At 41.8% G+C, this 13207-nt stretch overlaps 1 protein-coding gene across 5 annotated transcripts in view; it reads right to left on the bottom strand.

The window, feature by feature from the left end:
- Positions 1–12370, bottom strand: part of RDX (radixin) — a 29817-nt gene extending 17447 nt beyond the window's left edge. For 2 of the 5 annotated variants that reach the window (XM_083609185.1, XM_083609183.1), the window contains exons 1-3: positions 10399–10501; positions 9444–9560; positions 6456–6533 (exon numbers count right to left, since the gene is read on the bottom strand). Coding sequence is in view for 3 of the 5 variants with exons in the window: in XM_083609183.1 (XP_083465309.1) it covers positions 6456–6467 (12 nt within the window). In the remaining 2 variants the exon portion in view is untranslated. Of the gene's footprint in view, positions 1–6455; positions 6534–9443; positions 9561–10398; positions 10502–11964 lie in introns of those variants that run through there. The other 3 variants (XM_083609182.1, XM_083609181.1, XM_083609184.1) reach the window with 3 other exon arrangements.
- Between the last annotated feature and the right edge of the window lie 837 nt (positions 12371–13207).

Below are 13207 nucleotides of genomic sequence, written 5' to 3'. Positions count from 1 at the left end.
TGCTTTGATCAGCATTACCGTGCCAAATTATAAACTGACACAACATCTTACACATTCCATGTAACTAAACAAAAGGTTAAACAACCAAACTAAGAACTGGTAAGAACGAAAGGTTTTTTAAAAACAACACAGAGTTTTGTGACTTTTGCCAGGAGTTAAAAATTGCAACCTGATATGCAACAATTAAATTCCATTGTCACCAGGAAACTTACTGTATCTATTTGATCTATCCAAACTCATTCTAAAGGATACCCCCAACTCTTTCAGATTTGCAATGAACATCTTCTGTGCCACGGGTCACCAACTCAGCTCTTGTAGGCACAAATGTACCCACTGAAAGCTTCCCTGTTACCTGCAGGTTGCTCACCCCTCCCACCACTGAAATTAAGCTTGAAAGAATCTAGACAATAAACTAGATTGCTGTATCATAAATTCATTTGATATTAACCCTGGTACTCCAACAAGCACTGAACACAAAATCTTATGCTTGGAAGAGTTTAAAAATTGTGGAAAATATCTCTGTTTTGCGTTCTGAGGGATTAATTTACAGCCAATTTTAATCTCTGAAGAGATAGATGGCAGCCCAAGAAAGTATCTGGGAAAAGATGCTTAGATTTTAAAGATATCTTTAAAAAGGGACATTCTATACCTTGAAAAACAGGCAAATACACAAGCCATGCATTTTAGTTAAAATGGCAATTCAGTGAATGAGTTAAAATAGTAAGGATAATGGAGTGGTAAATGACTAGAGAGAAGTGGCACAGTCCAAGTTTGCTGCACTCCAGGATTAGCTTCCTCAGAGTTAGCTGAGAATGATGACTTGCTTTCTAGGAGCAGAAGTCAAAGAAGCTTGCCTTAAACAGATCATTTGTGTTGTACAAAGAGCATCAAGGTTCTGCCCCCATTGTAAATTAGATGCCTTTGTCTCTAATGATCTAGCAGGGTGCATGTATGCACTGTACGTACATTGTCTCTTTGAACTATGGCAACATGTTGGGGGTTTTGAAGCCCAGCCTCCAATATGGTTCTCAGTTGTTATCGGAATAGGTTTCCTTCAGTGACAACCACAGAAATGTCATACTTAATTTAGCAGACTAGCATAAGCTTTGTAAGCTGACTGTCTTTCCCGACAGAATGTCTCACAACAGTCATGAGGATATAAATATTTTGTTCTGTTCTGACAGAAGCATAGGAATTTCTTGCTGAACTTATAATACCCAGCAGTATTGCTACCAGGACCCAAAGACACCTTTTATTGTGCATACCTCAGAGCCTTCATGGTTTTAACTACAACCCTCTTGCTGTATATGTATCAGAGGCCATAGGCTGCATTCAAAAGTCAGTGGCAGGGCACAGAAAAGCCCTACTGTGCTCTCCCATTCTGAACTCTTTACAGAAGCATTGCTGTTTCTAACACTTTTGGAGCATAGACCTATGACAAAAACTTTTTTCATGTGCTAAGCTAATATACATATATAGAGTCAAATTTAGTCAAATGTTCAGAGGGGGGTGGAAATAAAACTGGCAGTCAGGGCTTACAGATATGAAGTGTCAACAGTATTTTCTGGGCCCAGTACACTGCACCTGGAACCTACTAAAATTGAGCAATTAAGACAGTGAGTGGCTGTGGATCTCACTTAACACTTCACTCACCCCACTGAGCCCCACCTCTGTTATGCCCCATTACACCCCCGTTCTGCCCTCTTCCGTGTCCAAAAGGACCTGCGTGTCAGAGATCGTGTATCAATTGGATGCACCTAAAATAGTCACTGCCTGTAGTTAATATACACCAAGGGTCACCAATGCAGTACCCACAAGCACCATGGCTTGTGTTGATCTCGCTTGGCAACCCTGGGTAGGGGGCCCCCAGACACTGAGCTTTCATTTTAAAATAAAATAGAAGAAGAAGAAGAAGAAGAAGAAGCAGCAGCAGCAGCAGTAGTAGTATCTAGACCTCCTAAAAAGAAGGTTACGAAACAGAATGTGCACATATCCTTATAAGTAATTTATAAGTAGTTTCTATCCAAGAGCTCTGATTGCACTAAATAATGATCTCAGGGCCAGTTGCAAGAAATAGCAAGCAGGGAGTAGGAAGGAATGAGATAGGTTTTAGGTTATGTTATGCCTTTAAATAGGTTATGTTATATTCTGGATTATGTTATGTTTTATAGATTATGTCTGAATAGGATGAGAGTGTTGGAGATACGTGTAAATGTGTATGTGAACCCGGTCTTTGGGGGGGTGTTTGATTTTCGTTGTTGTGTATACTGTGTATATACGGACAATGACAATAAATTTATCTAAATCTAAATCTAAATCTAAATCTAAATCTAAATATTACATGAGGTAGGCTGGCTACTCCCTTCTGTCAGTGAAGTAAGAAATTCAAAAAGGAAAGCCCTTTCTAGCATGAAATAGTTAAGCAGAAAACTGCACAATGACTATACTCTCTAATTTTGTTTTATGTCATGCCCACCATGACAGCTATTTTGTGTTATCACATGCCTCTGGGCCAGTCATTCTGTGACTAGTGCCAACAGCATGCTCTCAAAATTCAAAATGTGCCCACTGATACAAAAGGATTGACAACTGCAGGAACCATAATTAAAGCTGAGGTATCTGATAGATGATCACTTAAACCTTGGTTCATTGTGTCACAGAAAAGTTAAAAGCAACAACAAGAGCAGCTGAACCTTGAGAGTGGTTTGAATTCTTTGTCACCCTTCACTTGCGGCTCTGTAGCTTTGGAACGCTGATGACTCCTTAACCACAGTTAAGCAGTGGGATGTATTCAAATATAAGAATAAGTTACTGTTAAATTTAACTAAGGTTTATAACACAATTACAAACTTTGATTAAGGAACGTCCTTTAACCATGGTTAATAAACCATAGTTAAACTGCTAGCCTGAGACATAACTCTTACTCATTGCTTAATAAACCACAGTTATGTGTTAATCAGGCCAATGATTCTCCCTTGAACACTTGTGTGCTAATATTTATAACACGAAATAATCTTTCATATTTGGCACTATTGCTTTCTAGTACAATTCATTTTATCAAAAAGTGATATTTTGCCTTCAGGATTCATAAGAAATCCTAGATTAACTGATGCATTTAATTGTTGGCTTACATTAATTGCAATGCTTTTTGATATAAACACTTATCTAATGTGCACAAGTAACATAGTATTTGGAAATAGATGCACTGCTAAAGCTGAAAAGGATTTTTAATTTTAATAACTGGGTTGTTTGACTTAATTAGCATGTATTTAAGGAGCATGCAAGCTGAAAGCTTGCACTCATGAAAGCTGCACACTCATTTTAAATGCATGCATTCCAGAAGGCACTGTGCACTTTAAAGTTTCTTTTTGTGTATGGTTGAGACTCAAACGGAAATGATTAACATACCAGACAAAACACAAAATGCAGACACGTGGTAGGACATTTAGATTCTGAACATTCTGCTTTGAATTAGTACAGAAAAGTTATATACTGAATAGTACAAGCCTTTGGAAAATGCAGAAGTACTTATTTAACTTATAGTGCCAGGTAAGATTGAGCCCTTCAAGCCTCAATCCTGATACTCCTTTAATAGCAATAGAAACATTATTTGTCAATAATTACAAATGTACTTGAATGTAGAATGAAAGAAAATGCTGCTGCTATTATTACTTGCTTGCTTTTTGTGGGTTTGTCAGTGTACAGTGGTACCTCGGGTTAAGTACTTAATTTGTTCCGGAGGTCCGTTCTTAACCTGAAACTGTTCTTAACCTGAAGCACCACTTTAGCTAATGGGGCCTCCTGCTGCTGCCGTGCTGCTGGAGCACGATTTCTGTTCTCATCCTGAAGCAAAGTTCTTAACCCAAGGTACTATTTCTGGGTTAGTGGAGTCTGTAACCTGAAGCATATGTAACCTAAAGCGTATGTAACCCGAGGTACCACTGTATTTCTAAAATGAAAGGTTTAGGTTCTATGCCTCTCTGGATATCACACTGACTTCATTTCCTAAACCTGGAAGATATTCTCCCAAATGTCAGATATAAGAGGCTGATTATGATTACTCTGGTGTGATGTACTCGGCACTTGAACAGAGATTATTACTTCACATTTTCGAAACTGAGCCATGCATTACAGGGTACATTCTTATGTACACTGGCTCAAATGAAACACATCATTTTTGTCTATTAATTTAATACTTTGATCTTTTAATTTAGAGAAGAGGTGTTATTTTAATCTAGAGAAAAATTGTTTTAGATTATAAAAACTTAAATTGACTGGGAGGAAACCAAATGCAACTGAAAGCAAGCGCTCCTCACATTTTTAACATATTTGTGTGTTTAGGTGTTATTGTTTTTTACAAGGGATGTTTAGGTGTAATCAATACATGAATCAAAAAACTGATGTTATGTGGTATGGCTTAATTTTTAAACAAGAGGCATGGAGTTACTCTTGTCTGAAAATCATTGTGATGAAGACAGCAAGGTTAAAAATTGCAGCCCTACCAAGTCAGAATGTTAGCAATCACCACTGCCTACAGTACAAAGTTAACCTGCTCTTGCTTCTTGTCCCACCTACCACTGGCATGGGCCCCCTCACTGAATGGTTGACCACAAGGGAATACAGCGCTCAGGCCAAAAGAGATTCCCCACTCCAGCTCTAAATGATGCTAGGTAGGAAAGCAGATCAGGAAAAGATTGTATCTTATGCAAGCACACACAAACTGTAAAAGATTATCAAATGTGCAGCTGTTACAACCCACCATACTCATGAAAGCTGCACACTTCATTGCACTCTGGCAGTGCTACTAGTGTTACTCTCTAAGCTACGCATTTTCATCATAGATCCATGCATCATCACTACAGTTCATCGGGTTGAATACAAGTCTTTCTAAACTAGCTCACTATATTTGGATATACACTTAAATAAGGAAAACAAAACAAGACTGTACTCTACATAACAGCAAGACTCCTTTATAGCTACAGATTAGAACAAAAGTGCCTTTATGGCACCCAGACAATAATATTGTTCAAGTGCCTTTTAAATATATAGAAAATGAAGCTGCAGTCAGAATGGGTTATTCAAGGCCATAGGCATGGAAGAATATTATCAAACCAGACTTGCACGTAAGCAAACGTAGAAACAAAAAATAGGTATCAGAAACAATGCCAAGAAGCAGCACTCATAGGAAGTAGTTGCAAAATACCAAGTAGTTTTTCATCAGATTACATAGTGTGGTATTAAAATAAGCTTTACACAGGGCAGACACATTAAATGAGTGTTACTAAGTTAGTACTGTATACCTATTGAAATTAATGGACCTAAGTAAGATTTAATTGACCACCACTCCATAGCTACAGAAAATTGTGTCTCAATAAATAATAATTTTCCCTCTCACACATACACAAATCTTGACCAAGAGCTAATCATGTAGAAAACCAAACATAACATACACAGATCCATGCATCATTAAGTTCAGTGCCTTCTCACAGGCTTCCCATAGTCATCTGGTTTGTGACTGCATGTTTAGCATGGTAAAGAGGAGACTGAGAGGAGCTATGATAGATCTTCTCATATATCTATAGGGTTGTCACATGGAAGATGAAGCAAGCTTGTTTTCTCCTGCTCCAGAAGCTAGGACCTGAACCAATGGATTCAAGTTTCAAGAAAGGAGATTCCGACTAAACATCAAGAAGAACTTTCTGACAGTAAGAACTGTTCGACCATGGTACAGATTCCCACAAGGGGTAGCGGACTCTCCTTCCATGGAGCTTTTTTAGTAGAGGTTGGGCAGCCATCTGTCATGCATGATCTAGCTGAGATTCCTGCATTGTAGCAGGTTGGACTGGATACTTTCAGGGTACCTTCCAATTCTACAATTCTATGATTACAGCCTCCCTCTGGAAGTCTCCTATGATGTTTCTATATATCAATTGAGAGAAAAGATATCAGCAGCAGTAATTAATAGTAATTATTAGCGGGGGGGGGGGGTTTCACCCGGAACTCACTAGAGCTCAGTTCTGGCACTTCTCAGGTGGGCGCCATTACTATTACAGTCATACCTCATCTTACGTTTGCTTCATGTTACGTTTTTTCAGGTTGCGTCCTGCGGAGACCTGGAAGTACCAGAAAGGGTTACTTCCGGGTTTCGCCGCTCACGCATGCGCAGTAGTGCTAAATCGCGCTTCGCGAAAGCGCCAAATCGCGCCGTGCACCTGCACAGATATGGCACTTCAGGTTGCGGGCTTTTCACGTTGTGAATGGACCTCCAGAATGGATCCTGTTTGCAACCAAAGGTACCACTATATAATAGAACAAGGGAGGTGTTCATTGTTAGTTCCGACACCTCTTTTTCTAGAAAAATACCACTGATAATAACCTTACAAAAACATCTGCTATGAGTAGCAGACAATACAATGAGCTGAAAGCCAATCAAGTACAAGAAATAGATTACTTACTGGTTTCGGCATTTTCCCCCCTTTTCTGTGTTTCTGGTTCAGTTAAATCATCTGCTGTACCACAATCTTTGTACTTTTCTGTTGAAACAAAGTAATTATTTATAACTACATGCAGTTCACATTTCACTAATAAGATAACTGGCCCATTAATACTATAAATGTTCAATATGCTGTTAAGTATATATATATATGCATCTGCTTTGGATAGCTACATTGATTTTACATGGAAGGAGCAGAACTAATTGGTGCATGAAAATTTCAGAAGACTGTGCTTAATTAGACATGTACAAAGAGAAAATTCTAGTCTTTACAGTTGGCACTTCGTCCTAACATTTGGCTTGTGAGCACCAAAACAAAAAACATTTTTATTTCTTTGTTTGAAGCTGGACAGATCCACGTAAAGATTAAACACAAAGGCTACTGGAAGAATTCTATGGTATTTCAGGAAATCTACACTATCTACTTATTACTTAAGAATAATAGCATTTATTTAGAACATTTATATGCCATCTTTCAGTTTTGAAAATCACACAGGGAGCTTCCAAATTAATGTTAATAAAAACTAAACAAATCCAATACCAAACACTTTGACAGCCACTATGCCAGAAAGGCTATAGAAGCAGATTTCTTCCCCACCACCCATCCCAACCCCAGTCTTAGCTGTATTACAAGTGATGGGAATAAACTGTTGAGTTAGTGCATCATCATATTCAAGTGTCTATTTCCAGCTTGCACAATGTGCCTTGCTCTACCATAGCCTTCTACAACCTAATGTCTGCAAGATGCTTTGATCTACAACTCCCATTATTCCTACCCAATGGCCATGCTGACGGGGGTGCTGATGGTCACTGTAGACCAACACATCAGGAGGGCACCAGGTTGGGGGAAGATTGACCTACATTATATGTATTCAATCCACTACACATTGTGGATGTAAGACTGCAGCATCTTATAATCAAGACAGAAAATCCATTCCTCTGCCCTTGAACTCTTCCATCAGCTGTCATTTTACAAACTACAGAAAATGCTATTTTTAATAGACATTTCCACATGTTTGCCAAAAGCCTATTATTTATAAAAGATAACCTTTTTATGTCTGTTGAATCTGTTTTTATCTTACATATTCATGAGCATGGGAAAGCTAATAAATTGTTTTAGTATTATTATTTATTAAAGTTATTAATCGCTTTTTTGTCATGGCAACTCAAAGCGACTTACAATATCTTAAGCAAAAAACAAACACATACCTACAATAAACACAACATTAAAAAATGAATGTTGCACTGCCTGCCATAAAAACGACAATGAATGTTAGAAACTGAGATATAAAAGCTAGAAACCAAACGGCGCCCTTTTTGTTATGGTCACCAGAATATGTCTATGTTTTATCGTGTTTTTAATATTCTGTTAGGAGCCACCCAATGTGGTCGGGGAAACCCAGCCAAATGGGCGGGGTATAAATAATATTATTATTATTATTATTGTAGGTGCTTTTTAAAAAAAACACAAGATGGGGGATCTAGCTGAAGATGCACTGGAAAAGCAGTCTAGAAGAGATGTGACTGCAGTCTCATTCTAGCAAAAGAAAAAAAACCAAACCTCTTTTACTCAATCAAAGGGGGTAGTTTGTCAAAACCTGTATTTTAAAAACTTGAGAACAACTTTATGTAGAGAATTTATTTGGTTCTTTTTGCAATTTGTGGTATTTGGAGGATTGCAAATACCCCAAACAACTTGGTATCATCAGCAAACTTTGCTAACTTGTCTCCAGGAAGGACTAGAAAGATGCTCTGTCTCGTGCTAGAAGACTTGGGTTCAAAAAGCAGACAACACACATCCAGTAAATCTCACTCACTGTCACAAATGGGCAGGATCAGAACCAAGAACTAGACCAAAATGGTTTTCTTCTCTATTTTAGTATTTATTCTACTTACACTCCTGCCTACATACCAAATATGTTATCAGATACACAAAATCAAACTTCAGAATGGCCAGGTACACAGGAAGGGAACCCTTGCCCACATTTTTTCCCCTTTTCGTTATAAGGGTGGGTGTGTATAAACCTCTGGCCAATGCCTGCCAGTAGGATGGTCTACTGTACAAAGGTCAGACTCACATCCATTGCTGCATCCACTTTCACCTCTCTGGCTAAACCTATCACAGGAATGCAGCTCTCACCCTCCCCCCTCCCATGTCCCCCTCAAAGCAGCTCTCAGGTTGAAAAAGGTTCTCCAAACCAGCTTCAGATTGATAAAGTACTTCACAAAAGGCTCATCAAAATCTGTTATGTAATATAAAATTATAAACCGGGTTCTGTTTATGAATGAAGAAGGTTAAGTATATTAATACTGCATCACTTGGCAACTCAGCAAATTAGTGCTGGTAATCTCATTTTCTTCAATTCCTTACTCTGGACTCATACAAACTAAGTTTTCTTAACCAGAATAAGAAAAATGTTTTATATTCCCAAGTTTACCTCAATTTTCTGAACCTTGAAACCCAAAAAAGTATTTTCTGGGAAAAGTAAATGTGCCATCAAATCTAATGCGCACCTTAATTTTTGCTACGTAATTTGACCAAAAAAGGTGAACATTAGATTTGAGTAAATACGGTATGTAGAACAAAAATTGTTAAGACATTCTACAGAGGCACCACATGCAAAGTGCCCCGAAGAAACCTTTATTACACTGACAAGGATCAGCTTTCTGCAAACAAAATCACTGCCTGACAGACTTTTAGAATACTTTGAGTATTGTCTACCTGGGCCTTTGAAATCCAATATATCTATTTTAAGATCCGCCCTTATTCTTTTTACTGTTCTTCTGTTATTTGTTTTAGCTGTTTTTAATATCCTGTGGTTAAATTGCTGTAACTTGCCCTGGGACCTCACAGTGAAGGGCGGGCAAGAAGTATAATAAATAACATGGGACCAGGAGTAGTCTTGTAAACATGACTATAAGACTTCTACAAAGCTTTTAAGTTCCTCACCAAAGATGCCTTTGAAAACTTCAGAGCAAAGGCAGGAAAAATCAGACAATGGAGTGAAACAAGCACTGGGGTCTCCCAAGAAGCACGGGAACTGGTGCTATTTAACACATTCATAAGCTATTTGAGATTTATAGGTGAAAACAAATAACTCAGGACAGTGAAGACCAAGCAGTCAGTGAAGAACTCCAAAACAATCTCTTTAAGCTGGATGAATGGGCAACAAAATAGCAAAACAATTTGTAAAGTGAGGTACACTAACCACATAAATACTAATGGGATCTGAACTGGAGTCTTCGCAAATAAATCAATCTAATTATCAATAGCAGTTGAAGGGGCTGATGGGGGGGCATGATACAGGGGGAAAGGGTTTAAACTCCATGCTTACTTACCAATCCTTACACTCCTCCCAACTGCTATTTAAATAACAAAAAGCAGGCACACTATATACATACACTCATTTAATATATCATCTACTTTGGCCCATGATCTGATCCAGTACTGATGCTAACTTGTTCTTAATAAGGGAATTGCAGTCTTAAAGCTCTGCAGCACTACAAGCATAGAGGCTGCATATATCCCGCTGAAGTCAAAGGGACTTAGGCAGCCTATGTGGAGAATTACAGCCAAAGTTCTCAAGCCTTAACTTTTAACTTTACTTTGTTCATAAGCTTACCACCATAAAGGAGATTTTGCATAAAACACTGACCCAAATAACTCACAATACAATTATTGTGCTCGTTATGTAAATCAATACATTAAAAAGCCAAAAAACACGAAAAAGTAGATTTGTTTTCAACAATGGACAGCATCAGTCTTTGGATCAGTTTCATATGATGTCATTCTTTGTCTATTATGGGTGCTTTTATCATGAACACATGATTGGCACACGGGTGAACTATACTGTGGCTAAAATTCTGTTTGTGTTGGATTTTGCAGAACTTTTGCACTTAATTACTTTTAAAATGCTTAATCATTCCCATTTCAATCTGGAATACTTTCAAGTTCTCCAGATTCTTGGTCTCCTGGCACCTAGGTGAGGTGATTCTAGGATCCAAATTTCAACCTGGGAAGAATAAGGGGGGAAAGGGGGGCATATGGAGCCTAGTGATCGTTTCTGACTCTGCAGCGCTCCAGCAGTCACCATTTCCTTCAGCTGCTGCATGCTTCTATGGACTTTCCCCCTCCTCCTGAAACGGTGACAGGCAAGGGGTTGGGTAGAAGTTTGGCAGCTGCCGACATGAGGAACGTGTTAAAAATGTACTCGTCCCCGTTCGCAACAAGTAGCTGAGCCGCATGACAGAAGAAGCTTCAAGTTCAATCCTCATTTCCGCCCCATCTCTTCTATTCTCTCCCCAATAATACCGACCACTATTACTACACATGCGGTCGGGAGGGGGGGCGACGGGGACGACGACGACACTCGATTATTCTCGTACAGCAATTTGCTAAACAAGCTTAACTGGGAAATAAGCCCCGCAAATAATTCCAACAGAGCTTCCTTACAAGCAGATGTGCATTAAGCCTGGGGTGTTAAAAGACTTGCAGCCCGATCCCACAACTGACTTCCGAGATGCAACTTTCTCCCCAGCTCCGGATTGTACAGCCTGCCCTTAAGCCAAGCATATCCAACCGAAATTAATTCCACGCAAACGTGCAGGTTATTCGGCTGCAACCCTCAAGCAGCGTTAAGCAGGCAGGGATCGTAAACCCTATTGAGATTGCGTGCGTTTGTGAGAGCGGGAGGTTACTACAGAGTAAACACGCTCCGGGCTGCTGCCGTTAGAGCCCCCGCTCTGCCTGCCCTTTCCCTTTTTTTGCTAACAAAGGAAATAAATCAGCGGCAGCGAAGGTGGTCTTGTAAAATGCCGTTAGTTGGAAATGTAAACATTAGAGGCAGCCTGCAGCATATGACACTAACCTTGTGTGTGTGTGTGTGTGTGTGTGTGTGTACACACAAGTACACATATACGCGCACGCATATATATGCATATAAAGACATATACATGCATACACATGTACACACACTTATATATAATAATTACGCCTTCCCGGACCAGTGACCCTCTCACACCAGCCCTTCCTTCCTTCCTCAGGGGCTGAGGGGAGTGGGCGGGAGGAGAAGAAAAAGGCGGAGGAGTCGGGAGTCCCCGCGGAAGGAAATACCTTTTGGGGGGGCGGGGAGTGAGTTAGATCGCCGTCGGGGGGGGGCGAGAGAAAGACGAGTTATAATCGCTGCTGAGGGGGGCGAAGGGAAGCGAAGAGTTTCTCTCTCCCTCAGATACATACATAAACAGTATTTCGGAACTACGATTCCCACCGCCCACATCCCCGTTAAGCTTGCGCAGGAGCCGCTAGTGCGCGCCGAGGGGGGGTGAGGGTGGAGGGGGCGTCTTCCCTCAGCTTCTGCCCCCCAGGTGTGAGGCGTGAAGATGAAGCGAGGGAGCGCGAGAGGGAAAGGGCGAGGCCTGGCAAAGCAGCACCGCCGGGGTCGGCCGAAAAGTAGCCCGCTTTTCTCCCTCACCTGGCGGCGGCGGAGGCTGAGGCAGCCCGGGGGCGGCGAACTCTTCGCTTTCCTCTTCTTCTCTGCTTCCAGGAAAGAGGATTGGGTCCCAAGCGGCGGCGGGGCTGGAGGTGGGAGACGGGGAGCCACACACGCACCACCACCACCACGACGGCGCCCGCGCAGCCCCCTCCGCAGCCGGCCAGGAGGCGCTGCAGGGCCGCTCCGAGCGTGGCTGAGGGGCGCGCACCCGTGCGCGCTCTCGCTCCCGTCCCTCCTCCTCCTCCTCTCCGTCAGGGCCTCGCTGGTGCTGCTACAGCTTCGCTGCCGGAGACGCGCCAGAAAGTGGCCGCTGACAGGTCCGCAATATGGCGGCGGCCGTCGGTTTAGAATTTTTTTTTCCCTCCCCCTCCCCACCCTATCAGAGTTCTTGGCGCCTCCGCTCCCCTATCGGGCATGCGCGGACGGAGGCGGGGGGAGCATGCGCCTTCCGCGAGGGTGAAGCCGCTGGTTTTCCCTGAGCTGAATTTGGGAGAAGAGGGGGCGCGCGCGCGACGGGGGGAGTAACGGCTGGCGGTAAAGGTCGGCGCGCGAGAAGGACCGTTGCTCAGAGTCACGTGGGAGCGGGTCTTGGGTCAAGCTTTGTAAGGCTGCAGCCACCTGCACACCAATACATCCCGAATCCTGTGCATGTTTACTCAGGAGCTAAGTCCCACATGATTAAATGGGAATTGCTTCCAAGTAACTGGTGGATAAGTTGGACCCCTAGCTGGAAAGAACTCGGTGCTTGAATTGCTGGAGCCGAGGGGCGGGGCTGGCCTTCCTTAACCTGCTGGTCCAGAGAGCTAAAGGGTGCTAAGATTTGGCTAAAACTGTGGAGAGTCAAGAAGCAAAGCTTGTATGTTTCATTAAGGGACACACGCATAAAGGTAAAGGAACCTCTGACCATTAGGTCCAGTCATGGCCGACTCTGGGGTTGCTGTGCTCATCTTGCTTTATTGACCGAGGAAGCCAGCGTACAGCTTCTGGGTCATGTGGCCAGCACGACTAAGCTGCTTCTGACGAACCAGAGCAGCGCACGGAAACGCTGTTTACCTTCCCGCCAGAGCGGTACCTATTAATCAACTTGCACTTTGACATGCTTTCAAACTGCTAGGTTGGCAGGAGCAGGGACCGAGCATCAGGAGCTAACCCCGTCGCAGGGATTGGCAAGTCCTAGGCTCTAATACCCCTTTACTTCTAGGAGTGTAGCACTGTCAAATTT

This window comes from Podarcis filfolensis (assembly GCF_964270895.1).
Source record: "Podarcis filfolensis genome assembly, chromosome: 4".
Classification (NCBI taxonomy): Eukaryota; Metazoa; Chordata; class Lepidosauria; order Squamata; family Lacertidae; genus Podarcis; species Podarcis filfolensis.
Note: the sequence above shows the minus strand (reverse complement) of the source record. Positions and strands in the feature narration are given on the sequence as shown.